General features: G+C 44.0%; 1 protein-coding gene across 4 annotated transcripts in view; it reads left to right on the forward strand.

Annotated features, from left to right (window-relative positions):
* Positions 1-4,653: 4,653 nt before the first annotated feature.
* Positions 4,654-27,978, forward strand: part of dicer1 (dicer 1, ribonuclease type III) — a 40,002-nt gene continuing 16,677 nt past the window's right edge. For all 4 annotated transcript variants that reach the window (XM_056295750.1, XM_056295751.1, XM_056295752.1 and 1 more), the window contains exons 1-17: positions 4,654-4,767; positions 4,933-5,095; positions 5,407-5,537; positions 5,736-5,870; positions 6,364-6,524; positions 6,926-7,094; positions 15,075-15,547; positions 15,926-16,058; positions 16,933-17,175; positions 20,247-20,401; positions 20,624-20,756; positions 21,149-21,224; positions 21,317-21,456; positions 21,857-22,036; positions 24,175-24,388; positions 24,770-24,923; positions 25,179-25,361. In XM_056295750.1, coding sequence (XP_056151725.1) covers positions 4,654-4,767; positions 4,933-5,095; positions 5,407-5,537; positions 5,736-5,870; positions 6,364-6,524; positions 6,926-7,094; positions 15,075-15,547; positions 15,926-16,058; positions 16,933-17,175; positions 20,247-20,401; positions 20,624-20,756; positions 21,149-21,224; positions 21,317-21,456; positions 21,857-22,036; positions 24,175-24,388; positions 24,770-24,923; positions 25,179-25,361 — 2,957 coding nt within the window. The remainder of the gene's footprint in view (positions 4,768-4,932; positions 5,096-5,406; positions 5,538-5,735; positions 5,871-6,363; positions 6,525-6,925; positions 7,095-15,074; positions 15,548-15,925; positions 16,059-16,932; positions 17,176-20,246; positions 20,402-20,623; positions 20,757-21,148; positions 21,225-21,316; positions 21,457-21,856; positions 22,037-24,174; positions 24,389-24,769; positions 24,924-25,178; positions 25,362-27,978) is intronic.

Here is a 27,978-nt window from a genome sequence, read left to right on the forward strand (position 1 = left end):
CGAAATCAGCAGTATCAAGGAGCTCATCAACTCTGGGACTATTCAGCAGATCATGTGGTTAGCAACCAAGGAGCAGCTCGCTGACTGCTTGACCAAGAAGGGGACGTCTGCACTCGTTCTGCTGAGGGCTCTCAGCGAAGGTGTATGGCAGCTTAAAAGCTAAATGGACTAAACAACAAAGACTTTTTCTTTGCTGTTCTTCTCTAGTTATTAAAGCCGAAACTTTAAAGCTGGCTATCTGTTAACGCCACTAAAAAGAAAAAGAAATGTTTTCTCTTCACTGTTTTTCTTTAAAGAGAAAAGGGGCGTTTGTTATGTGCTATGTTTCCACTGCGCATGTGCGAATGACTTGTGTTGTTTGGAATGAGGAAGTGTGGAGGCAGTCGTTGTTTTTGTCGTGCACAAGTTTGAGTAAAGTCTTGAAGAACGTACAGTTGTCGTCGTAGTTATTGAACTAACATGAAATACCTGTTTTGATGGTGCGTTTGGTTTCTCAGGTCAGTCACCAATGAGGATGCGAGAGGTCTCCAGAAGCTGATTGAGTGATTCTACCATGAAGCCCAGATTAAGCGCCAACTGCTTTGCCAGAGAGTCTCAGACCCTATCTGTAAGTAAAATTTACTTCCCACAAGAATTTGCCATTACGTAATTCAGTTGGCATTATCCTGGGCATGTTATTAGGCTGGTGAAGCATTAAATGACTGGCTGGTATGAGTAGATTTTGTCTTTTCAGTACTTACTACTACTACTACTTTCGGCTGCTCCTGTTAGGAGTCGCCACAGCGGATTATCCGTTTCCATCTCTTCCTGTCCTCTGCATTTTCCTTTGTCACACCAGCCACCTGCATGTCCTCCCTCACCACATCCATAAACCTCCTTTTTGGCCTTCCTCTTTTCCTCTTCCCTGGCAGCTCCATATTCAGCATCCTTCTCCCAATATACCCAGCATCTCTCCTCCACACATGTCCAAACCATCTCAATCTTGCCTCTCTTGCTTTGTCTCCAAACCGTCCAACCTGAGTTGTCCGTCTAATATACTCGTTCCTAATCCTGTCCTTTTTTGTCACTCCCAGTGAAAATCATAGCATCTTCAACTCTGCCACCTCCAGCTCCACCTCCTGTCTTTTCAGCAGTGCCTTAAGTACTGAAAAGTACTTAGTGTTTTTTTTAGGGCTGAAATGGTGAAGTTGCCATACCCCTCCCCCTACTCCTCCACTTTTCTAAATATGACCTCTAATGCTAGTATTTCACGCACCCAAAACAAACTTGGGATGTTGAATGCTCCTCTCCCTGTACTTCAACTCATTTTACTCTCGGTTCAGCTCATAAGGTCACCTTTCACATTTGCATCAACGTGCCTACACAACAGCAGAACGTCACGACTTGCTCAGGTTTCGGCCATAAAAATCAAACATGATTGAATCCATTCTGGGAGTCTCCGCTGGATCAGGAGGCAAGAGAGGAGTAGCAAAATTGTCACATCATGGTTTGGCTACTTCTGTGTGTGCTGAATAATTCTTATTGTGTAGGTATGATTTGGGGTTAACTGGTTGAAGTGGCATGTTCCCAGCTGTGCATGAAAGAAACACTCAGTTACTTTATGGCTGTAGGTGGGTTGCACAGTTTGGTGTACTACCTGTTTGGGAGCAGATTTCAAAGGTGTTGGCCACTACTGCTTGTGACAGAGTTAGCTTAGGATCGTTTTATTTTATGTATTTGCAGAGAAAGAATAATACATCCATCCAGCGTCCAAGGCATCCAGTGCTTTACCTGTGCCCCCGTCCATAGGGTTGGTTGTGTCAGGGAAGGCATCCGACATAAAATTTTGCCAAATCATTATGCGGATTGACAAGACTGCCATCGGTGCTGTGCCCTTGCAGGGTACTGATGGAAACTATCAAATTCATTGTGGCGACCCCTGGGAAACAGGGAACAAGCCAAAAGAAGAAGAAGAGAAAGAATAATACATAATACATACATGGGGTAATAATAGGGGTGTAACTTCTGAAACTGAGAGCGAAACGGTAATACAAACATCCATCGTCTCAAGTTGCAGTACCGTCTACTGTATCGCGATTGCCCCACCCCCACCCTGTTTCATTACACCTATTTTATTGTCTTACAGCTGCATGTGACTAATTTGGTCCGGTCATGATCGAGTGATCATCTGTGCGGTGAAAGTTAGTAAAAAAGAGAGTAGGCTAGTTTCATTTTCCTGAAGATGGCAAATAAACCTGAGATTGCAGATCCCCAGGGCACATTCAAGTCAGCAGGGTGGGAACCTTTTGGTTATCCAGCGGCGTATAGGGACGGCAGCCCTGTCAACAAAACACACACGATTTGTCATGTTTCACCAATCTTCCTCATGTGACAGGCAACACCCCAAATATGCAATCGCATATCCGAAGTCATCGTCCCAACATTGATCTCAGCGGCGCACGAAAGAAAACCAACAGCTAACTCTTCCTAATGTCTTTACAATGACTCTACAAGCTAACTCGGACCTTGCTCAACCAATTACCAAGGCAATCATGGTTTTCATGGCACAGGATATGTAGGCTGGTCCCCAGCAAAATTGATTAATTTATTTTAATTTATATTTACCTAGTTAACTCATGCGACGTTAATCTACCTTCATAGTGTTCTTGATATTTAAAATTGTATTTGATTTAATAAAACCCAGATTTTTTTCCCCCTGTATTTTATTATTCACCCCCCACTCCCAGTCCCCCCCTCCCCAAACAAACAAACAAGGAATGAACCAAACTGTGGCTAAAAAAATCGAATTAGGAACCAAGCTGTGGATTTGGAGAATCGGTACACTCCTAACGGTTGGTTATAGAGTGCTTCTGTTTCATGTTGTTTCGCTAGTGTATACCATGTCCAGCCGCGTGGGAAAAGAAACCAATTGGGGGATGAGAGGGTTTCAAAAGCAGCCATAAAATGCTTACAGCAATAAGGACCAAGTGTAACTAATATCAGCACAGCGGGATCTGAACCAGAAACCAGGTCCTCGTAGGTTCTCCTCGTAGGTACTAAATCTAATTCGGCTAAACCTGACAATTTTTCTTCTGACTATTGACAATTCTATAGTTCCACCTTCCCTTCAGGTTAACAGTCTGGGTGTCCTCTTGGACAGCACATTATCTTTTGAAGCACACATCACTAATGTTACTCAGTCTGCATACTTCCTCCTATGCAATATTAATCGTCTTTGCCCGTTGCTTACACCTAACAGCACCGCCATACTCCCTCACACCCTGGTTCATCCCGTATTGCCTACTGCAATTCTATCCTCTTGGGTCTTCTCCTCAAGTGTCTTCATAAACTTCAGTTGGTCCAGAATTCAGCTGCCCGTATCATGACCAGAACTCCTTCCATAGATCATATCCCTCCTGTACTTCAGCAGCTTCATTGGCTCCCTGTTAAATACCGTATCGACTTCAAGATCCTGCTGCTCACCTTTAAGACCCTTAATAACGTAATACTTTTCTTGTCTTTACAAACTCCTCCATACCCACACCCCTGCCATACTCTCAGATCCTCTTCTGCTCTCCAACTCACTACACCATCGGCCCGCTTGACTACCATGGGGTCTATAGCCTTCACTCGTTCTGTCCCCTGCCTATGGAACTCTCTCCCACAAGGCATTCACAACATTGACTCTTTCCACCTTCAAATCCCATCTCAAAATACACCTTTTCAAACGGGCATATTCAGTCCGATCCCGACTTTAATGGTTCCACCCACGCTGACTTCTGCACAGATCATTATTATGTACCTATCTGTTGTCTTAGCTTATTATTGTATACCCCTGCTTTGTTTGATTTTATGTCTAATACAGTGCCTTTTGTTTTTTATTGCGCATGCATAAAGACATTGCAGTGTTTCCCACAGACTTGAAGACTTGTGGGGGTGGGGGTGTTCAACAACAATTCAAAAGTTGTACATTATAGTTTGTAAATTATTTGGTTTCTTATTAAATGTATCTGTCGCTGTCGAACTATCCCCAAAGCCACAGGTGCCATCATGCAGGTGCTGTGGCAAACGAGTTGTTCATTGTCATTTTTATATTTTTCTTTTCTCTTGATGGGGTTGGTAGGTTACTTTAGTGGGGTGGCCAGCCCTGCCAAGACAACGGTAGGGGAAACATTGAGCCTCAAAGGGGAATAGTTTTTCCACTGATTTAGCCATTAGTAATGTTCTTTGCTAGCTCTGTGCGGCCAAGCCAAACGTTGAAAGTAGCTGTCGCGGTCAGCCATGTTTCCATCTGGACTCGCATTGAGAGCCCTGCGTAGCTCAGCTGTATTATCATCACTTTCCACATGGTGTAAGTGGTGGTGTAGCACAGACTCAGAAACACAGTTCAAGACTAGAGACTCAGGACATTCATTTCTTTTGAAGTCAGCCCCATGCTTCTGAGCTATTTAAACTTGGTTCTCCAATATCTACCCTGGGTAAGGAGATGTGATTTGAATGATGTAATGTGCAAAGTGCTGAACTGACTGTTTTAAAAGGGTGCTGTCTACTGTAAAACGACATGGTTTCTTCTCCCCCTACCAGTGGAATTAAAGACGAGGAGGAGGATGAAATGAGAAAGTGAACAACCGGAGGAGCCCAGCCCCACCTCCAGCCCACCCCATATTTAAAAAAATGGCAGGCCTACAGCTCGTCACTCCTGCCTCTTCACCCATGGGGCCCTTCTTCGGTCTGCCATGGCAGCAGGAGGCCATCCATGACAACATCTACACACCTAGGAAATATCAGGCAAGAACAAGCGCTAGATGCATCCTGTTAAAGATAGCTGACCCATTTGTCATTTTACATCAGTGTCGGATGGCTTTAGATCTCTGTTAGTTATCATTTACCGTGTTGTGCAACCCTGTTACCCTCAGCGATGGATTGTCATTAAAACCAAATCTTCCTCTCCAGGTTGAACTTCTTGAAGCAGCTCTTGAACACAATACTATTGTCTGCTTGAATACTGGCTCAGGGAAGACCTTTATTGCAGTACTCCTAACAAAAGAGCTGTCCCACCAAATTCGTGGAGACTTCCGAGAAAATGCAAAGAGGACTGTTTTTCTGGTTAATACAGGTAACTTCAAATTTGTATCTTCACACCAAGAATATTTTTCCTGCTTTACATTTTCTTTGTTCCTATAATTCTTTTAGCCCGGTAGAACAGTGTCCAATTCCACTTCTTTGATAACTGAATCATGGAGGATGTTAATGTAGCTGTTAGTGTCCATGCTATGATTGCACTTCATTTTTGGTGGCTATTTGTTTTTGAATTCGTCTTAAATTGCTTGCTTCCTTTAAATCTCGCAAATCATTGTGTGGTTCATAAGAGATTTGCGGGGTTTACTTGGTGGTTAAAGCTAAATTTGTCTTTGGTCTGTTTCCTAGCTTCGTCTGTGGTTCAGCAAGCAGCAGCAGTTCGGACTCACTCAGACTTACAGGTGGGAGAGTATACCAATGTGGAGGACACCTTAGCATGGAGAGACCAACATTGGGCCAGAGAGATGATTGAAAACCAGGTGCGCTGATCTCTCTTGCCTAGCTATGCCTGACAGTCACTGAATTTTACAAAACCTAATACAAAATGAGATTACCTGTATCGCAGTTTTCACCTTTACCAAAGAAGGAATTTCACATACTGCTCGAACTTAGCTGTAATCCTTCTTAATAATAATACAACCCACACACGCACACATCTCTTGTGTCCCATTGTACAGGTGCTCGTCATGACGTGCCACATATTCCTGCATGTACTCAAGAATGGAATCTTGCCACTGTCTAAAATCAATCTGGTGGTGTTTGATGAGTGCCACCTTGCCATCACAGACCACCCCTACCAGGAGATAATGAAGGTGAGATCACAGGCCCCTGTCACCTGCTATCTTGAAAGGCAGCACAAAAGAGGAGTGTAGCCATTATATCCATTATCTTGAAAAATTAGCATCGCCCATTCTCATTGGTTGCGTGTGATAGAATTTTCTTTGTAAAGCAAGGACTCTGAAGCATCTTTGTGTGCAGGTTTTAAACTTAGACATCTTTTCAGGATTGTAGTGAGTCTTTTTCTTCGTTGTAAGCTACTACAGATTGTGTGGAAATTTTAGGCTGAGTGGTGTTTTGGCACTGTTCCTACAAGACGGGTGTGTTAACCAAATAGACACACCCTCTTGACAAAGCTGTATACTTTTATTTCAGTCAGAACCACTCAGTAAGTCCTGCAGCTATTTACTTACGCTTCAGAAAAGCAGAAATATTACATATAGCCTGTAATTATCAGAGCCGTAATTAATGAACTATATTGATGAATAACCTGGTTGTCCTTGCTTTTCGTCCTGTCTGTCCAATCAGCTGTTTGAGGGCTGTCCATGCAGTCCCCGCATTCTGGGTCTCACCGCCTCCATCCTTAATGGGAAATGTGACCCACTGGAACTGGAGCAGAAGATCCAGAACCTAGAACAGATCCTGAGGAGCAATGCTGAAACTGCCACTGACCTTGTGGTCTTGGACAGGTAGAGGAAGCTTTTGGATACAACCGTCATTCCCACAGACCTAGAAAACATTGAAAATTCATAAAATTTTGAACATGAGGTCAGAACTGGAGAGATTGAGGAAAGTTTTGGAAATTTTCTTCTAAAATGCTTTTGGTTCAGCCAAAAGTTTAGAGTTGCTCTTGGCTACTCACAATGTTATGTATTTTTTAAATGCAAAGCAACAACATTTGCTGTTTTCCTGGCTGTAATAAAATCTTAGCAAATATTGGTCTTGGAAATGAAATGGGTCCTGTAATTTCACTAGCAAAAATGTTTGGGCAACCTGTATAACCTGTAAGTATCTGTATGGGGGGTATAAAGTTTGACTGGTGACCAGACTTTATACAGAGATGTAACCTGTGTGTGTACGACCATTCCAGATATGCTTCTCAGCCAAGAGAAGTGGTAGTAGACTGCGGCCCCTACCTGGACAAGAGCGGCCTCTCAGGGCGTCTGCTGGGAGAGCTCAATGAAGCACTCGACTTTCTCCATGACTGCAACATACCTGTGACCAGGGAAGATCGTGACCCCACTTTCATATCGAAACAGGTGAGAAAGAACACGCTGAAATGCACAGTCCTGTGCATGTCTTAAGTATTAGAGCTGGGATCGAAGCCTTTCGAATGAATTACCTGAATATGAAATCCGTTTTATTTCCCCCCCAAATATTATATATTTTTCCCCCTATTTCTGTTTTCTCAGTTTTTTTATTTAGATTTTTGTCTTTTTACTCGTTATAATTGCAAGAATATTTATAATAAAATACAATAATAAAAACAAAAGTAAATGGCATTTTGAGATCATTTAAATCAAAGTGTGTGCATAAGAGAATAAAAGTACACATAAAAGAGCATGAATTAAAGTGCCTTCATAACAAATAAGCACACGCTCATCGCAAGGTGTCATATTAGTGCTTTTGCCTTGGCGTCGATGTATGACACGCAAGTACCAGCTTCTTTACCTTAACATTTAACCACTGTCTAAACTTAACCCTAAACTTAGTCACTACCTAACCTGTATGTTATGGCAGCGACCGGGACGGCTCAGAAGAGTGAGGTAAATGGCCGGGTACAATTGGGGAGAAAAATTGGGGGGGGGGGGAAACAAACAAACATGGTATTTTCCCACATGTGAGCAGATATTGTGATGTATATTGATATTGAGTGAAATTCCCTGCGATCATCGTGATAATGTTTTCCATGTCGTACCGGTGCTACATTGTGGCAATTTGTTGTGTTTTGCATGTATATATATTTATATATATACATATATATCAGGTCAAACCATCAAAGGAGAAAAATTGTTGGTACAGCCTAAAAAAAAGGCTCTAGCCATCCAACACTGCCACTGCAGTTTTAACATTGGAGACTATTGAGCACCAGATTTGTCTCTATATAAATGTGAAAGTGTACCTTGTGCAGCCCTAGAATGGAGCCCTGGGGAACTCCACTGGTCATTTTTGTATGCTCAGATTTGTAATTACCTATAGACACAAAGTAGTCCCTGACGTTTAAGTGTGATTCAAACCACTTTAGTGCTGTTCCAGAAAGTCCCCTCCAGTTTTCCAGTCGGTCTAGTAATATGTTGTAGTCGACTGTGTCAAATGCAGCACTGAGATTCAATAATACCAGGACTGAGATTCTACCACTGTCTGCGTTTAAGGGGGTGTCATTAAAGACCTTAAAAGAGCAGTCTCAGTGCTGTGGTGTGGTTGAAATCCTGACTGGAAGATATCAAAACAGATGTTAAGTGCCAAAACATTCTTGAGCTGCTGGAAAACAGCTTTTTCAATAATCTTACGTAGAAACGTGAGGTTTGAAAAGCCCTATAACGGTTCATTAGTTAAGTGTCTAGATTATTCTTTTTTAAGAGTGGCTTGATGACTGTAGTTTTCAGGGCCTGTGGGAAGAAACCTGAGAAAAGAGATGTATTGACAATTTGAAGAAGCTCTGAGGACATGCAATTTGAAACATTTTTGAAAAAGCCTGTTGGCAGAATATCAAGGCAGCAGCAGGAGGATTTCAGATGTTGTATAATGTCCCCCTAGTTTTTATGGTCGATGAGATCAAATTGTGACATACTATTTGAATTGATTTTAGGTGGACCCGGGGAGAACACATTCCCTGTACCTAGTACGGAGACACTCACTGCCTGTTTAATTTTCTGAATTTTGTCGTTGAAGAAGGAGACAAATTCATTACAGGCCCTGGTAGATAGAAATTCAGAGGCAACTACCATAGGGGGGTTTGTTAGCCTGTTGACAGTAGCAAACAAGGCACGTACATTATTATAGTTTTTGGCAGTGATGTCAGAGTATTAGGATCGCCTTGCATTTCTCAGTTCCAAATTACAAATGCGCAGTCTCTCTTTACAGATGTCATAATGAACAGTTCACCTTTACGACACCTCTCTTTTTTCTATTCTGACCAGTGTGGCGGATCTCCATGGAGATCTTTTCTTACCAGAGACCACCTTCACCTTAGCGGGTGCAATGGCATCGATAACATCTGTAATTTTAGAATTACAATTATCTACAAACTCATTGACTGAGACCTGAGAGAGGGCGCGTGGGGAAGAGAAAGTCTATGCTGTTTTGTGATTACCTGTGTTTGAGCATTTGTGTGCATGGTATAGTACTCTCAAAGAAAACAGGAATAATCAGAGAGAGCGACATCAGTCACTACAGCCTTAGAAATGATCAGACCCTCGGAGATAATTAAGTCCAGAGTGTGCCCCTTGTTGTGTGTGGGCTCCGTCACATGTTGAGTCAGTCCATAGTTATCAAGAACACAGCACAGTTCTTTAGTTCCTCTGTTCTGGGGGTTGTCAGCATGGATGTTTAAATCTCCAGCTATAACTACACTGTCAAATTCAATACAGATTATAGACGGCAGTTAAGTCATCAAAAAAGTTTGCATTGTATTAAGGTGGCGTATAGATATTTAGAAATATAACTCGAGAAAACAAATTCGTCTGAAGAGCTGAAGAATTTTGCTTCAGAAGAAGCAAAATTTCAATATATTCGTGCATTGGAGCGCAAATCATTAAACAAAATGGCAAGTCCACTGCCTTTCATATGCTGTCTGGTTTCGCTCACAAAACTGAAGTTGGCAAGGGTTGACTAAGTAAGAACAGTTGCACTGTTGTCTTGGTCTAACCAAGTGTCAGTTAAAAACATAAAATAGAGCTTGTGCTTGATGATAAAATCATTAATTTAAAAAAATTTTCCTGCCAAAGACCTGATGTTTAGTTACGCTAAAATTTAGTGTGATAAGAGTATTATCTGCACAATTTTTTGCAACAAGCTGTGGCTGCTGGCGTACAACTGCAGTCAGATTAGATAAAGTAGCTGTGTACTTTGAGTACACTTTGTTCCACCTGAAGCTGGTCAAAACAGGAATTGCAGACCTTGGAGTTGCTCCTCACTGTCTGGGATGGGCTGTATCAGCAGCAGTGGGCCCATACCCAGTAAGTAGAGGGAGACATGAGCTGAAGGGGGCGGGGGGGCGAGGTAGGGACCCAGTCGGTCCTAGTAGTCAGCATGCCCTTTAATGCTGACCGCGGGGAGATTGTCCTTGGTTTGTTTGGATAAGTGGGAACTTTGGGTGCGACATAATATCTTGTCAATCCCTTTTACCTGCATCCTTAGCTTGTGTGAGATATCTCTGAGAGGCACCGGGGGGGGGGGGGGGCTGGGAATGATCCATGGTGTTGTCCCTGTTTTCCTGGGTAGAAAAGGTTGCTCTACTTTTCCCAGATTTTCCCTGACCCTTTCCAAATACCAGCAGTGGGATGCTGGAGGCCATAGGTTAGGTTGGAGGTAAGCATGCGGACCCTCACTCTGTTTAAATGCACCTCGTCCACCCTGAAACGGTTTCATTGCTCCCAGAACGGGTTAAGTTGTCAATGAAGTTCAGTTTTTGAGCAGTGCATGCGGATGAAAGCCAGGTATTTAGTGCCAGCAAGCTGCTGAAACGTTCAATTCCTTTCCCTAAAGTGGGCGTTGAACCTGACACAAATATCTGAGCTGGGACTAGTTGTAGAATGTCCATTAGGTGTGTGAAGTCTCTTTTTAACAGCTCTGAGCCATGTGTCATTCCAGGATACATGTCATTTGTTCCAACATGCACAATAAGTGTGTCTGTGCCCGGATGGTCGAATAACACATGTGGCAGTGTTTGGACCATGTCACTAACCATAGCATTGGGTAGACAGTTTTGAAAACTTTGCTTTTGACATCTCTTTATTATATGGTCACCTACCAGCAGAGCTGTCTTTGGCTTGATGTCTTGTCTAGCTTGGTTAACTTCATTTTTGAATGTCTGGTGCATGTTCTGCTGTGATGCTGTCTTTTTTGATGATGTAACATTAGCTTTAGCGGCTATTGAGCTGTTGTTTACCTCTGGGTGCTGCCGAGAGACATTCCTCAAGGGCTTGGCTGTATCATGGGCCATGGCTGAACGGGTCTTAGCATTAGCTTCTGAGCTAGTGGTGCTAATGCTAGCTGTGGCATTATCATTGTGCCCACTGACAGGCAGCTCATCCAAAATAATAAAGTCAAGTCAATTTTATTTGTATAGCTCATTATCACAAATTTGTCTCAGGGGTCTTTACAGACACACAACATCCTGTCCTTAGACCCTCGCATTGGATAAGGAACAACCCCCCCCCCCCAAAAAAAATCCTCTAAGAAAAATAAAATAGGAAGAACCCTCAGGGAAAGGAGAGCAACAGAGGAGGATCTCTCTCCCAAGATGGACAATGTGCAATGGATGTTGTGTTAACACAATTTGGAAGCGGTTAACAGAATTATAATGGAATTATAGAATATATGAAGAATATGATGGGGAGGATGCCAGGCAGTGTCCAGACGCCACTGGAACAGCCCAGGACCCAAGCCACGTGACCACCATCACCGTGTAGACAAAAAAAAAAGACATATTAGTCACACGTCTGAGTGAGAAAATGATATAACATTGAAACAGGATAAGAAAATTATATGGATTTATCAGATATGTAAAAAGAAAATGTGATGAGGGGGATGCCAAGCAGTGTCCAGGTGGCGACCGCCATCACCATGGAGACCTGGGAGATGGACAGACTGCACGTGCACACAAGGGCGACTCGCATCACACCATTCACACACTGAAGAAGAGAAAGAGGAAGACATCATTCAGAGAGAGAAAAGATGTGTGAGAGAAGTGAACAGTTTGCAATAGTCAATAATTTATACGCTATAATCTCGTCGGAAGAACAGTGCTTGGTAAATTCATTGCGACAGAAATCGACCTGCCATGCAGTACAGGTTCTGAAGCACTCGATGTAAAGGCAACTAATTGTAGCCTAAAGCAAAAAGATTAGTTTTAAGTTTGGGTTTAAAGGACTCAACAGAGTGACTGTCTGATGGCAGCAGGCAGGTTATTCCGCAAGAATGGGCCTGACAGGAAAAGGCCCTGCCACCTGCTGACTTCTTTTTAACTTTGGATACACACAGGAGCCTGTATTTTGAGAGCAAAGAACTCGAGATGGAATGTACGGTTTAAGGAGATGAGACAGGTAAGATGGGGCAAGCCCATTTAGGATTTTATAAATCAGTAGACGCACCTTGAAGTCTGATCTAACATGGATAGGAAGCCAGTGAAGGGAGGCAAGAATGGGTGTAATATGGTCAAATTTTCTGGTTTTAGTTAGGATTCTAGTTACAGCATTCTGAACCATCTGAGGACTTTTAGTACTAGCATTTGGCAGACATGAAAACAGAACATTACAATAATCAAGTCTGGATGAAACAAATGTCTGTGTTAGAGACTCTGTGTCAGCCATGGACAGGAAAAAACAAATTTTAGCTGTTACGTAAGTCAAAAAAGGCAGTCTTGGTGATTTCTTTAAAATGCTTATCAAAGGAAAGGCTGGGATCAAACGTAACACCAACATTTTTTGCTGCCACACTTTGTGTAATCACAGTGTTGTCAGTTGTTAATTGATGGCATTGGTAACTCTGTCTAGCAGGGCCAGTGACCAGCATCTGAGTTTTATCCGGATTTAAAAGCAGAAAATTTAGGGACGGAGTGGCACAGTGGTTAGCGCAACCGCCTCACAGTAAGAAGGTCCTGGGTTCGAGCCCCAGGGTAGTCCAACCTTGGTGGGTCTTCCTGTGTGGAGTTTGCATGTTCTCCCCGTGTCTGCATGGGTTTCCTTCGGGGACTCCGGTTTCCTCCCACAGTCCAAAGACATGTAAGTCAGGTGAATTGGCCGTACTAAATTGTCCCTAGGAATGAATACGTGTGTGTGTGTGTGTGTGTGTGATGGACTGGCAGTCTGTCCAGGGTGTCTCCCCGCCTGCCGCCCAATGACTGCTGGAATAGGCTCCAGCATCCCCGCGACCCTGAGAGCAGGATAAGTGGTCAAGATAATGGATGGATGGATGGATGAATGGAAAATTTAGGGACATTCAATTTTTCACAGCAGCCAAGCAGGCCTCTGAATGAGTCATTCGAATACGATCTACAGCCTTTATAGGCACAAACAGCTGAGTATCATCAGCATAGCAATGGAAATGTATTCCACGACTGCATATAATTTGGCCAAGAGGTGAGTTCCATTCATCCATCCATTATCCAAACAGCTTATCCTGCTCTCAGGGTTGCGGGGATGCTGGAGCCTGTGCCAGCAGTCATTGGGCGGCAGGTGGGGAGACACCTGGACAGGCCGCCGGGCCATCACAGGGCCGAGATGTAAGGTGAAGAAATTAGAGGGCTAAGAACTGAGCCCTGAGGTGTGCCATATTTAACATCAGAATTTTGATGTAATATTATTATAGCAGACACAATGTGTTCTTCCAGATAAGTAGGACTTAAGCCAAGAGAGAGCTAAGCCAGAGACACAGAAATTACAATTTATTCTGTGTAATAGTATGCAGTGATCAGTGGTGTCAAAGGCTGCACTGAGGTCCAGTAGTAGAAGCACAGAAGTGGAATCAGAGTCCATAGCTAGTAGGAAATCATTCACCACTCTGGTCAGAGCAGTTTCAATGACGTAAACCTGTTCCCCAGCCGAACCTCTGGTGAGACATTAGTGGAACTGTGCTTGTTGTGTTTGACTCTTACCCCGGACAACGTCTGTCCAGAGTTCTGGGTTTGCCACTGCGGTGGTAGAGCAGGTCTTTGGTCTTGCTCCCTGGTTTAGCCAATAGTCCATATCAGGATCCGATGTGGTGTCGGTCTCAAGCCGGTTTGGGCCAGACCAGGGAATGGTGTCTGAAGAGTCATCAGGGTAGGGCTCATTATGTCTGAAAGCTGCTTTGCAATGCACTTAATGTCCCTGGTTCTGATCATCAGCTGGTTCTGTGACAATTGCTTGGGGAGCAGCAATCAGAGTGTCAATACATTTTTTGTACTCTCGTATTTGGTAGAGCATAGAGATTCCTTTTTCAAGCTCGGATTTTCTGGCTGAGCGTTGCACAGCTGGTGCATTCAGTGGAGGGAGAAGAGAGGGGAGGCATTTTTCCCAAAGCAAGACAAAGTCTTCAGCTGTCCCAACTTCTGAGAGCATAAACCTGGTTTATGCTTTTTCAGCTTTCCCTGAATAGGATCATTTCAGGTTTCTCCTCTTGTACTGTCAATATACACTAAATAGGATCACTGTTTGCTGTTATTTAAGGTCTCTCCTATTGTAGTCACAACTTTCTTCCACTTGATTCTGTCAAGTTGTTTGCTGACACTCAATTTACATTATTCATTATTTCATTTGTCAATGTGTCATCACCCCTAAGTGAATGTCATTACCTTCAGACATCTTTCCATCAGGTGTCTTTTGAAGCCTCAGTGTAGTTAATATATCCCAGTACCTCAAACATCAATTTATCCACATTAATTCCTCATATGCTACAACCAGAAATGAAAACAATCTCCAAAAGAAAAGCTAGTCTGGTTCCCAAGGGCAGCAGGACTCGTTGTTTCAGCGTCAGTGCCGTGGACAGACAGTCTCTTCTCTTCAAAGAGAATAACTGAAAACTCTGTAAACCGGGTTCACTTTCACAAATAATCTGGTTGTTAAATGCTGCTCATGGAGAAGTAGCAAAAAGTAACAAAAAAGTAGAAAAACTTGAAAAGTCAAGAGCAAAGCGGAGAGCAAAAGCGTCTGCACTGTAGCATGGGTGTTGAGTATGTAAGGACAAATTAGTTTAATTTCCCAATATATCAACATATTTTTTGATATTCTTCCCCCAGTTTTCCAAATTATTTGCACTTCCGTGTTTATATGTGAAATACATTTTCATGGCTTCATTCCTGTCCACGTTTGCAGCATTGCGGCACTCAGGCCCCTACTTAAAACTCCGTGCCCCCCCTTTTTTTTTTGTTGAAGCCAACTGTTTTTTTCCCCCCCTAATGTTTTCCTTGTGTAAATTTTTTTTTTGCCATCAGCGTAGTGAGCCCCCTGTGCTTTTATAGAGTGCTTAGAGGTTATTAACAATGTCTGTTTTTTTTTCTTTTGCTTTTTTTGTAACTGATACGTTTCTTCCCCTTCCAGGTTCTGAGTGACTGCTGCGCCGTGCTGCTGGTTTTGGGGCCCTGGTGCGCAGACAAAGTGGCGGGCATCATGGTGCGCGAACTCCAGAAGTATATCAAGCATGAACAGGAGGAGCTCAATCGTAAGTTTTTGCTCTTCACCGACACAATCCTGCGCAAGGTGCACGCCCTCTGTGAAGAACACTTCTCGCCTGCCTCGCTGGACCTCAAGTTCGTCACACCCAAAGTCCTTCGCCTGCTGGAGATCCTGCACGAGTACAAGCCTTTCGAGCGGCAGCAGTTCGAGAGCGTGGAGTGGTACAACAACCGTAACCAGGACAACTATGTGTCATGGAGTGACTCTGAGGATGAAGACGAAGATGAGGAGGTGGAAGCCAAGGAGAAGCCCGAAGCCAATTTTCCCTCGCCCTTCACCAACATCCTGTGTGGAATCATATTTGTGGAGAGGCGTTACACAGCTGTTGTTCTAAATCGGTACAGTGGTTGTTTCTCTCTGTAGGATTTTGAGTGGGGTAGACATGGTAGACAACCTACGTACTGATGTTTGTTTGTTTTTTTTAAAACATCATCATCTGACTCCTGCTTCGTAAATATGGCCCTTCGATCAGGTTTTCATTTATATCTGACAAATTGCAGTAGTCATTTTGCATGTCCTACATTAGCTTAAACTCAAATCTACTTTTTAAATGGTTTTTCCACCTAAATTTATGAGTCTCTGCTGGTCTTGGATTGACCCTGCCTGCACCCAAGGATGACATCAGGAAAAATGGAAGTCTCATTCAGTGACGTCTTCTGGATATTGCCAAATAGTTAAGCTGATTCAGTGTTTTGTTTCTCTGTTTTTCTCCTCAGTCTAATCAAAGAGGCAGGAAAGCAGGATCCAGAGCTGGCTTACATCAGCAGCAACTTCATCACAGGCCACAGCATTGGTAAAAATCAGCCACGCAACAAGCAGATGGAGGTTGAGTTCAGGAAACAAGAAGAGGTAAAGACTCTGCCTTGTGTATTTTCTCACAGATGCTCATTGTAGCAAACTCAACTATGTTAACGGGGGCTGCTGGATTCGGAGAGAGAGAGAGAGAGAGATGAAGAGAGAGAGAGAGAGAGAGAGAGAGAGAGAGAGAGAGAGAGAGAGAGAGAGAGAGATGAAGAGAGAGAGAGAGATGGAGAGAGAGAGAGAGAGAGAGAGAGAGAGAGAGAGAGAGAGAGATGAAGAGAGAGAGAGAGAGAGATGGAGAGAGAGAGAGAGAGAGAGAGAGATGAAGAGAGAGAGAGAGATGGAGAGAGAGAGAGAGAGAGAGAGAGAGAGAGAGAGAGAGAGAGAGAGAGAGAGAGAGAGAGAGAGAGAGAGAGAGAGAGAGAGAGAGAGAGAGAGAGAGAGAGAGAGAGGAGAGAGATGGAGAGAGAGAGAGAGAGAGAGAGAGAGAGAGAGAGAGAGAGAGAGAGAGAGAGAGAGAGAGAGAGAGAGAGAGAGAGAGAGAGAGAACACTTAAAGCTTGAGAACGCATATAAAGCTTGCTGGTCCTGCATTCAGTCATGCTTCTGTCCAATTTGAAAATGGAGGAGCAAAGGTGGAGCTGCATCATCCCCATGTTTACCAGTTCCTGGTTACCAGCTTTAACTCTGGACCAGTGATATTTCCCTCCTGAGCCTGGACTGTTCCTGGCTAGTCACAGTAGAAAATGTTGCCGTACCTGAGTTCACTTAAACACCAACCATACACATCTGTAGCAATACAGTACGATCGCAGTGCTTGTTAACATCAACAATGGGGAGGTAGTTGATGTTGCTCAGGGCTTCAACTTAAGCTGCGGGTTTATGGAGGGCTGTCATCACTAAATAAGGTTTTTGTTTCACAGGTTCTCCGCAAATTTCGAGCTCATGAAACCAACTTGCTCATCGCCACCAGCATTGTGGAGGAAGGTGTAGATATTCCAAAGTGCAACCTGGTGGTGCGTTTTGACCTTCCCACAGAATACCGGTCCTATGTCCAGTCCAAAGGCAGGGCCCGCGCACCTGTGTCCAACTACATCATGTTGGCAGACAGTGATAGGACCAAAGCCTTTGAGGAGGATCTCAAGACCTACAAGGCCATAGAGAAGGTATTGTTTTCACAGAGCCCTTTGCGACTCTTTCTTAGGTTTAATGGATTTGATGATTTCTAAGAAATCAGGTAAAGCTACGGTCCTGAAGATTTACTTGCCAACAAATGTCGTGTTGGATACTTACTTTCTGCTGCAGGTATATACAACAGTAAGTAGGTCAACTGTAGTTCTATAATTGTAGACAAAGCCATCTAGTTTCGCTTTATGGACTTGTCCTGTATGTGGAGAACGATACAGAAATTTGCATAAACGTACCGACCAACTGGGTCCCACTGGCCCGCCCAGAGTTCGTACTTGCAAGATTATTTTTCATGAAAACGGGGGATGATAAGGTGCTGAAGCTGGACAACTTCGCCTACAATTGCAGCACTAGGATTACCTTTTGTAAATATTGTTTTATTTCACATACGCTTCACCATCTGCCTTCACCTTATGTGTTAAAGCAAAGCAGCAAGTGATTCCCAGATCAGTACATTCTCTACGGGACCCAAAAAGAGTCCAGAGATTTTGTTAACCAGCATGCTTACAAGTGTGCCTGTCCCAAGGAGAGAGTCATCCAGGGTGCACAACTTGCATGTCAGCCCTGCTCCCATACAGTCCAGGGTATGGCGCAAGCTTAGTTCTGCAATCATCACCATAGTAGCAAGGTAATAGCTTAGTGAATATGGCCAATTATATGGGGAGCAAGATGCCAATATCCACTGACTCATTTTTCAATGGAAAGCTTAGAGTAGGCCCCCACCAATACATCCCTGTTATGACAGCATCTTTGTCTGTGGGATACCTGCTGTTCAGAGGAGGGGGCAACATGACCTTAGCACAAGGTTAAACGTCCTTTTTTTTTCTTCCCAATCATACTTGGTCAATTACCCCACTCTTCTGAGCCGTCCCGGTTGCTGCTCCACCCCCTCTGCTGATCCAGGGAGGTTCTGCAGGCTCCGATACATGTGGAGTCGCCTGCAGCTTTTTTACACCTGACAGTGAGAAGTTTTGCCAGGGCGAAGTAGCACATGGGAGGATCACACTATTCCCCCAGTTCCCCCTCCCCCTCGAACAGGTGCCCCGACTGACCAGAGGAGGCACTATTGCACTGACCAGGACACATACCAACATCCGGTTTCCCACCTGTAGACACGGCCAGTCGTGTCTGTAGGGACACCCGACCAAGCCGGAGGTAACACAGGAATTCAAACCGCCGAGCCCCGTGTTGGTAGGCAATGGAATAGACTGCCACGCCACCCGGACACCCTAAGGTTAAACATCTTGAACAGCTCCAGTGAGGGGGCTGATTTCCTTGGTGCAAGCACACATCCCCATCACAATACAGAATTTCCAAAAGGAGTGGAGGTGAAAAAAGGGACCCAGAGTCTAATAAAGGGGTTACAAATTATAACTGAGCGAGGAAGACTGTGTCCTGTGCGTAAAGGGCACAGGGATTAAAGTTCTCTTGTCGCTACGACGGGTTTCCGTCAGTTGGATTCCAGAGAGGCCATGTATGAGATCAGTGCAGGATTTTCCTTATAAGCATTTTTTGCGCAGCACCTAACCCGAATGAACAAAACAAACTACTCTGAGAGTTCTCTACCAGACGATACCGTATTGGCTCTAATATAAGGCAATATTTTTTTCTGAAACCAAAGTTTAAAAAAAGTGGGGTTTTCTTATATTTCAGGACTAGACAATTATGTGCTCCTTGATTACAACTCTGGAAGCTGGTGCTATTAGTTTTGTGTTGTTTTTTTTTTTGTCTTTTTAGTGATAAGAGGCTCACTTAAAACAAAAATATTGTTTTGTTTGGTGTTATAAGGAACCATAATAGGGGGCCGATCTGGGATCATTTTTTGGAATTCTATCACGTTGTTTTACGATCCTGAATTGTGATTCCTGTCCTCTTTTGCCTGGGTGGCTTCCTTTTCTTTGGATCCTGACTAGTGCTCCATCCTCTGTTTGTACGGCTCTCTCTTTTGTTTTACAGTCATTCCTATTATTATTTTTTTTATTTTTCCCTGTTTTTCTCCCCAATTGCATCCGGCCAATTACCCCACTCTTCCGAGCCGTCCCAGTCGCTGCTCCACCCTCTCTGCCGATCCGGGGAGGGCTGCAGACTACCACATGCCTCCTCCCGTACATGTGGAGTCACCAGCTGCTTCTTTTCACCTGACAGTGAGGAGTTTCACCAGGGGGATGTAGCGCGTGGGAGGATCACGCTATTCCCCCCAGTCCCCCCCCCCCCGAACAGGCACCCCGACTGATTGGAGGAGGCACTAGTGCAGCGACCGGGACACATACCCAGATCCGGCTTCCCACCCGCAGACACAGCCAAATGTGTGTGTAGGGACGTCCGACCAAGCCAGAGGTAACACGGGGATTCGAACCGACGATCCCCATGTTGGTAGGCAACGGAATAGACCGCCACGCTACCCGGATGCCCTATCAATAAAGATTTTAATTGCAGAAAAAAAAACAACAAAAGGAGTCGGCCTGAAAAAAAATTCAGTCAGATTTTTTCTTTTTTTGCTTTAATCTCTGAGTGCGTGAGCAGGGGGGGGCGATTAGGAAATAGATGCTAAGTAAAGTTACAGTTTCTACATGATCCATCTAGCAAGAGCTAGTGGTATGGTTAGAAGCTGCTACACTCAAAACAGAGTGATGGAAGAGATTCTGTCATATCCATCCGATAAAGCAGATAAATGGGCAAGGAGGAGACAAGCTGGTAGGAGACCTTTTCCCTCTAAAACAATAGATGAAACTCGGGTTCAGTCATGTGTTTTTGTTTTTGGAGCGGAGGGGGGGGGTGATGTGGGGGAGGTTGTAACCGTACTGGTGACTCTTCCATTTCGAAGGGATCTTGAGGATTTGGAGAGGTCTACTGTTACTGCAAAACAACTACCACCACAGTCAGGATTGTAGCTGTAATAGGCTGAAGGGGCTTTCTTGAGTGTTGGAGTTGCCGTCTGACATTACCCGGAAAGGAGATTTTTGTGTGTGTGTGTGTGTGTGTGTGTGTGACCTTGGGAAGCAGGTCAGGAAGAGGTAATTGTGCCCCTTGTATATTTTACCCTGACTAGATCTTGAGAAACAAGTGTTCCAAGTCGGCGGAGGTGACAGAGTTTGAGGTGGAGCAGGTGCTGGATGACGACAACATTCTCCCACCCTACGTGCTTCGCTCTGAGGACGGGGGTCCCCGCGTCACGATCAACACAGCCATTGGACACATTAACAGGTATCTTGCCTGTTCCGCCATTGTTCCCACTTGTTCCTAATCATGAACACTTCCAAATTCAGTTCTTTTTCTGTCTCTGCTAACTTAGTTTTTTTTTATGTCTCCACAAAAGATCCTTTCTTCAGCTAAAAATGACTTGTGGTCTCGGTAACTATTAACCAGCTTTTATATTTACCTTGTATACTTGGTCATTTATCGATATCTTTCTGTTCTGTTTTCTAGGTATTGTGCTCGACTTCCAAGTGACCCATTCACCCACTTGGCGCCCAAGTGTAAAACTGTGGAGACAAAGGATGGACGGTACCAGTCCACGCTCTTCCTGCCCATCAACTCCCCGCTGAGAGCCCCAGTAAAGGTGAGGATTTTACAATATTACGGGAAAGATTTCTGCAAACTTGTCGGCAGAGCTTCTATCCGGATTAGGGGTGAACAAATCGATAGCTCAGATGCTGTAAAAATTTTTGATATTTTCTGGTCCATACTCCAGCTCCACAACCCAGGGCACTATTCTCACATTTGCCCGTCATGTTCGCCATCTAGGTTATGTTGCTGTTCATACTCTTAAGTGTGTAATTAATTACTATGGAAATATGATCTGATAATCTGTGTAGAACATGTCTAAGCATTGCCTGAACTTTGTTTTTATTGTTAAAATGATATGCGCAACCATTGCAGTCTAAATTGGCCTTTCAGATAGCAAATAGATATTAGGCTTTCATCATATTTCCATACCTGTGTCTTTACCAGGGTCCTGTCATGAGTTGTGCCAGACTTGCCGAGAAAGCTGTTGCACTACTGTGTTGTGAGAAGCTTCACAAAATAGGTAAAAACTGAAGTTACAACAGTACAGGTCGTTTTATAAAATAGTATTCCACATGGGCTTCTTTATAACTTATCTGACCCCCTACTCTTCAGGCGAGCTGGATGACCACCTGATGCCAGTTGGGAAGGAGACAGTAAAGTATGAGGAGGAGTTAGACCTGCATGATGAGGAGGAGACCAGTGTCCCTGGCCGACCTGGCTCCACCAAAAGGAGGCAGTGCTACCCTAAAGCCGTAAGGGACACACTCTTGACACTTTTCTATTAATACCTCAAACAGTGCCAAAGATTAGGAAGTGATTTGTTCCTCAAAAGTTGTCAGGAGGGTCCAAGTTTAAAAACCTAATTCACAAATTTAACTGTCGTCTTCCACAGTTGAGCTGCTCCAGTGACATTGAACGGGAGGCTTGACTTCATGGTTACATGAATTTGATGGGAATCTGGCACATGTTCTTGTTTTGTAATGAAGAGCACTTCTGTGATATGAGTCTAAGAAAACCAGTTCATTGTTGTTGGAACTCTGAACTGTGTGTCATCAATGGTGGTTTCTGATGTGTGAGCTGTGTTGAGCATCTGAAATGATTTAATGAGCCATGTTTGGTGCCTTAACCCCTTTGCTGTCTTTTCCTGTCTAGATACCAGAGTGTCTTCGAGATAGTTTCGCTTTACCGCAGCAGTCCTACTACCTATATGTGATAGGGATGGTCCTTACCACCCCTCTTCCCGACGAGCTCAACTTTCGCAGAAGGAAGCTCTACCCACCAGAGGACACCACCAGGTGCTTCGGCATCCTGACTGCCAAACCCATACCCAGAGTATGACGAATGGTTTTACCCATTTTAAAGTTACAGTCCTGAAGATTTCTATGCAAATAGCCTTCCTCATGCTTTCTATCACTGCCGTATTTTAAGACCATAACTAATCCACAAATACCCAAACCATGCACACTTTTGTAGTCACCCATTTTAATGGTTACTGCTAGGTAGGACTTTCCTGGGGAAAATGGTGATGCATGATATTTTATATTTCACCACAGCAGCCAAATGTGGACGAATTAGGCAGGTACCGGGAAGTTTGAAGAAAAAGCACAGTTGTGGTTAGCAAGCAGATATGACGAAACAAACTGGTGGAAGACCTTTATCAACATAGTACAACATCAGTAAGTAAAACTCAGGGGAAACCATGTTTTCATTTGGCGGTGAAGAAGGTGCTGACACAACAGTGCTGCTGACTCTTCCTCAGAAATATTTGCACAAATTCCCGTGAGATGGCTAACGGTAGAGACATGAGATTTCACCCATTGATTGGAAGTTGTGTGCAAGTGCTGCCCAAGAATTATGACCCCAATCGGCCTGATGGGGACACTATAATTAAAGTGGAAATTTGAGAAGTCATAACTCCTATGCCCTAAGTCCGAGGTACACGAAACGTGGTACAGACATCCATTTATCCTCACTACAAATTTGCCTCAAGAGTCACTGAAGTCCTCCTGATATTGATGCGTGGTTTGGGGATTTAATACCCGCACCCACTTGACCCATTACGAGAGCTAATCCGCACCACCCGATCCGCTAAAATGTGTTAATTAGCTAACCCACAAATCTCTAAATTTAGCCAGGCTACAGCTAAGTGAGCAGTGTTGCACCATTTCATTTTTGGGCTGTTTGCCATGCATCTAACACTGATTGATGGACTCTTGCCTACCCTTCCGAGCTGTCCGGGTCGCTGCTTCAGCCCCTCTGCCGATCTGCGGAGGGCTGCAAACTACCATGTGCTTCCTCCGATACATGTGGAGTAGGGGTGGGACGATACGCTCAGCTCACGGTTATGATACTGTCACCATACTTTGCCCACGATTACGATTAAATCATGATGCAGCGATTCTGCGATTCTCGATGCATTGCGATTTAATTAATCTATGATGCATCACGATATCTGTGTAACTGAAGAAAAAATACTACTAAAAAGGCAAAAAAACAGGAATTATGTCTTTATTCACTCACTGTGTCAGTTTCACAGAATGACGAATAAAATAAAACAAAATGCTAAACTGCCAGAAAGCAGAACGGTTCTGTGCAAATTAGGGACTTTACAGAATACAAAAAAAACAACAACAAATGAATGCAAAAATACACGCTGTAGTGCAATAACAAGCATACCCAGCATTACTTTGTGCTGCATTACTTTATGTAAACCTGGACCCATTTCAGTTACTAAACTTGCATGTTCTTCTGCAGGAGCAGCAACTGATCGACATGCTCAGGGGTGAGGGCACTCCTCTGAGCCGTGATTACGTTGTGGGAGTGCAGGAATGAGGAGACGGGCTACAAATGCAAAAAAAAAAAAAAAAACGTGTAGCATAACACAAATCAAGACCGTAAATCAGAAATTGTTTGTCCAGTCATTACAAAACCTGCAGGATATGTTGAACCAAGTAAAAGTATTTTGACATTGCTCAGTAGGGGCCCCACCAGTTCCAAACACATGCATGGGCCTGGCACAAATTTGGCCATAAATCAATGACGATTTGTCCAAACTTGGTGGATATTTTTAATTAAACTGTTGGAGATTTCAATTTCTAGTGGTCTGTGTTTGTTTGAACCCCGGAATCGCTGCTGGCGTCTATATTTATATTTGGAATTGACCGCTTAGATTTAGGCAAGGCAAGTTTATTTATATAGCAGATTTCTTACACAAAGGCAATGCGAAGTGATTTACATAAGAGCATAAGAGACATTAAAAAGGAGCTACAGAACAAAATAAAAAGATTGAGTGGTCAAACACCACTGTAATTACCTGGTTCACTGTGTCAGAAAGCTGAACAAAAATTACAGTCTTCGGGATTGTAGCTCTAAATTTTCTTTGATTGACCCACCCTTGACTGAACACTGATCATTTTCTCCGCGTTTCCCTCACTAATAACCAATACTTGTTTTGTTTTTTTTTCTTCCAGATTCCCCATTTCCCAGTGTACACCCGTTCAGGCGAGGTGACCATTTCAATTGAGCTGCAGAAGTCGGGCTTCACTCTCACTGCCGCCCAGCTGGACCTCATCACGCGCCTACACCAGTACATCTTCTCCCACATACTCCGTCTGGAGAAACCTGCGCTGGAGTTCAAGCCCACGCTGGCTGACTCTGCTTACTGTGTTTTGCCCCTTAATGTTGGTGAGGAGGACCACACCTTGGTTTCAACACCGTTTTTTATGTACCTTTTACTCAGATTGGTGTGTGACTAGTGGTTAATTACACTTTGTGTGTAACAAGAGAAGTATCACCGTTGTGTTTTATTTTTACCTTACCATAATAAAGAAACATTTTTGGACCACTTATAGAAATGTTCTCACATTGGTATAATGCATCTAACAAATGCAGCTGGTTTGATGGAACAAAATTTGGAGAAATTATAAGGAAAGGCTTTGCTAACAACCCTTGAGTTAGATTAAGGGGGATTGCATTTGAAATTTAACCTTTAAACTTTGTTTCTCTTCGTATTGATTGGTAGCCTCACTGTCTCTTTTTTTACACTGATTAAATTGCCTCTTTCAGTTGGGGATTCCAACACACTTGATTTGGACTTCAAGTTTATGGAGGACATAGAGAAATCTGAGGCCCGTATTGGCATTCCTACCACTCAGTACACCAAGCAGAATCCCTTCACCTTCAAACTAGAGGACTACCAGGATGCTGTCATCATTCCAAGGTAGTGTGGCCAAGCGTATACCAATGCGGCCTTGATTTGAGAATTTAATGTGCAGTTCTCCTTCACTCCTGACCTCCTGCTTCTGCCTTTGCTTATTCTCATTTTTGTGTTTGTAAGAAATCACAGGGAAAAAAGTTAATATATTTTAAGATGTGATTTATACCTGTCCAGCATCACAGCTGAATTCTGTGTTTGATTCAAGTGTTTATCATGCAGCAAAATGACATCCAGTCTCAACCGGGGTTGTTCTTCCAGGTATCGCAACTTTGACCAGCCGCATCGCTTCTATGTGGCCGACGTGTACACAGACCTCACACCCCTAAGCAAGTTCCCTTCACCAGAGTATGAGACCTTTGCAGAATACTACAAAACAAAGTACAACTTGGACCTGTCCAATCTGAACCAGCCACTTCTGGACGTAGACCACACCTCATCCAGGTTAGGACAAGGGGCATGCTATTTTATAGCCTGGGAACCAGATAAATTTGTAAATGCTAATTAGTGTGTTCATTTTCGATTTCCATGGGGTGCTATCAATGGGCGCAGACCAAAATGCCTCTGGACGCAATTAGATAGACCTACAACCAATCAGAGCAATGAAACATGTGATGTACTGCTTAAACTTTGACCTAATCCTGTCGGAAGTACGGCAAACACATCTTTCTCATCAACAAAAGCTTTATGTGCAGTTTCACTTTTAGCCAAAATATACCGTGCAGTTTGTTTAATACTGCCACGATAGTGGATTCAACAGACCGTTTCATAGCAGCAGCAGCAGCCAACCGCACCCTGTGTACATCAGCGTTTCTTTCCCTACCCACATTCTGGGGAGGGCCGTCCCTCCTCTGCCGCTGATTGGCTAACCCTGTCCCCAACCCAAGCCTTAACCAGCCTAACCAGCCTAACCAATGGAGTCAACAAGTACTTGTCAATCAGAGGCAGAGTTCCCAGAATGCAGGGGATGGGGGAGGGGGGGCAAAAAAAAACAAGGCCGTACGTCATGGTATCAAACCTCCCCCATACTGGATAAACGGTTGTGATTGGCCCAACCTGGGCTTGGCTGGAAATCTGTCTGAATGGGAAGGTGGCCAGACATATATGCCAGAGCAAATGTAAAACATGAGCTTGCAGATTTGTCTGGTTCCCGTGCTAGCTGTTTTATTAAGCTGCTGTTGATTTATCAAATGTCTCTCGCAGTGATGGGGTCAATTTGTTTTCAGTGCGATCGATTTAGGAAGTTCACTTATGTTCTTCCTTAAAACTGAGGATTGAACAAATACTTTTTTCCCTGATTAAAAATGTGCTATCTCATCTTTATGGTACGGTCACACATGCGCGAAATTAACATTGACGAAGATTCGCCTCCCATTAACTTCCATTCTGTGTGAGCGACGGAGCAAATAAAGCATTCGCTTCTGGTGGTGAAGGAAATTTGCATCTTCGCTTCGCGTGGAGTTCAACTTCGGTGAACTTTGACCGGCAAATTCGAAGCCTCAACCAATAGCTAAGAATTGTGTGTGGTTGGGCTGTCAATGAATATTCCAGATTCAAATATATAGCTGAATTGTAAAAAGCAATAGACAGGGAGCCGTGGGCTTGTTTCCCCGCTACAGTACACATGTGGTAGATCAGAGGGAGAAGACGCTGGCGGGTATGTTGCTGCTTCTCAATCTGAATCAGTTTGTGCTTTTCATTGCATGTAGGATCTGTTGTAGATTGTTGTGGATTGTTGACTGTTTGTCACATCCTATTTTATCCCAACATTTTGTAGTTTTTGTGTTGCCAACTGTTGATCTTTGTAAACCTGCAGCTTGTTTACTCACCTACTCTGCTGACCAGCTGTTAGCATGCTAGCGATCCACCGGCGTACTCAACAAACCGTGGATTATCCCCTCTGGTGCACCCCGACTTGACTATTCTCTGCCACTGTCTCAGGACTATCCCCCACCTCTCTTTTGGACCAGTCCTCGTGTTTTGGCTTTACTGCACGGCCGCAGCTGTGGTCCAGGGCTGAGTGCCTCCTCTCTGGCTACCGGCTTCAGTAGCTAGCTGCTGCACCTCTGTTGCTGATATGGCGTTCATAAAATAATTTGCATTGGAATAGCCGAACCTCAGCCACCACATCACTCCAAACTGCCTCACTGACACTGCTTCCCCTGGACTCTTGCGTCACCCCCGCGATGTCCACAGGGCCTCCCGATGAAAGTTTGTTTACTCTGATCATGCTAGTCTATCTGCTCTCTGACTGGTGTTTTATTGCACTGCGATGTCGACGTCATCACAACAAGCTACTCATTCACTCAGTGTCACTCCTCCCGCAGCGCCTGCCTCAGCATCTATGAACAACACTGCAACATTCATGCTACTGAACACTCGCTCCTTAAACAATAAAGCACTGCTCATCCATGACATCATCAAGGAGAGGAAAATTGACTTTCTATGCCTAACTGAGACATGGCAAAATCAGCAGCACTTCGTGACACTAAACCACGCCACACCTCCAGGCTATGTGTACATACAAAAACCTCACCCCATGGGTGGTGGTGGTGGGCTGGCTATCATACATAAAGCTAACATTCTGGTTAAAAAACTTCCAGTACTCAATGTCTCCTCATTTGAGTGTGTTGTATTCAAACTAGCTGGGTCAACACAGCTTCAGGTGGTCTTTGTTTACCACCCCCCTAAAGCCTCCACTACCTTCATGTGTGAGCTATCTGAGCTACTTGCCTCTGTCTGCTTTGTCTCCATCTACACTTCTATTAGGTGGTTTCAATATCCATATGGACTCCAGTAGCTGCATGTCTTCTACTGAATTCCTGTCATTACTGGACTGCTTTAACTCCACACAGCATGTTCAAGATCCTACCCATGCCAGAGGTCACACTCTGGATCTGGTGTGCTCTACTGGTACAACTCCCCTCCATTTGAAGTGTCTAGACCTTGCAGTGTCCAACCATCGTGCCGTCCACTTTGCTGTTCCTGTCCCCCTGCCCAGGCAGTACACAAAACCTGCTATCACGTTCAGGAACATCAAGACAGTGAGTGCGCCAGCCCT

The sequence above is a fragment of the Lampris incognitus genome, chromosome 16 (genome assembly GCF_029633865.1).
Source record: "Lampris incognitus isolate fLamInc1 chromosome 16, fLamInc1.hap2, whole genome shotgun sequence".
NCBI lineage: Eukaryota > Metazoa > Chordata > Actinopteri > Lampriformes > Lampridae > Lampris > Lampris incognitus.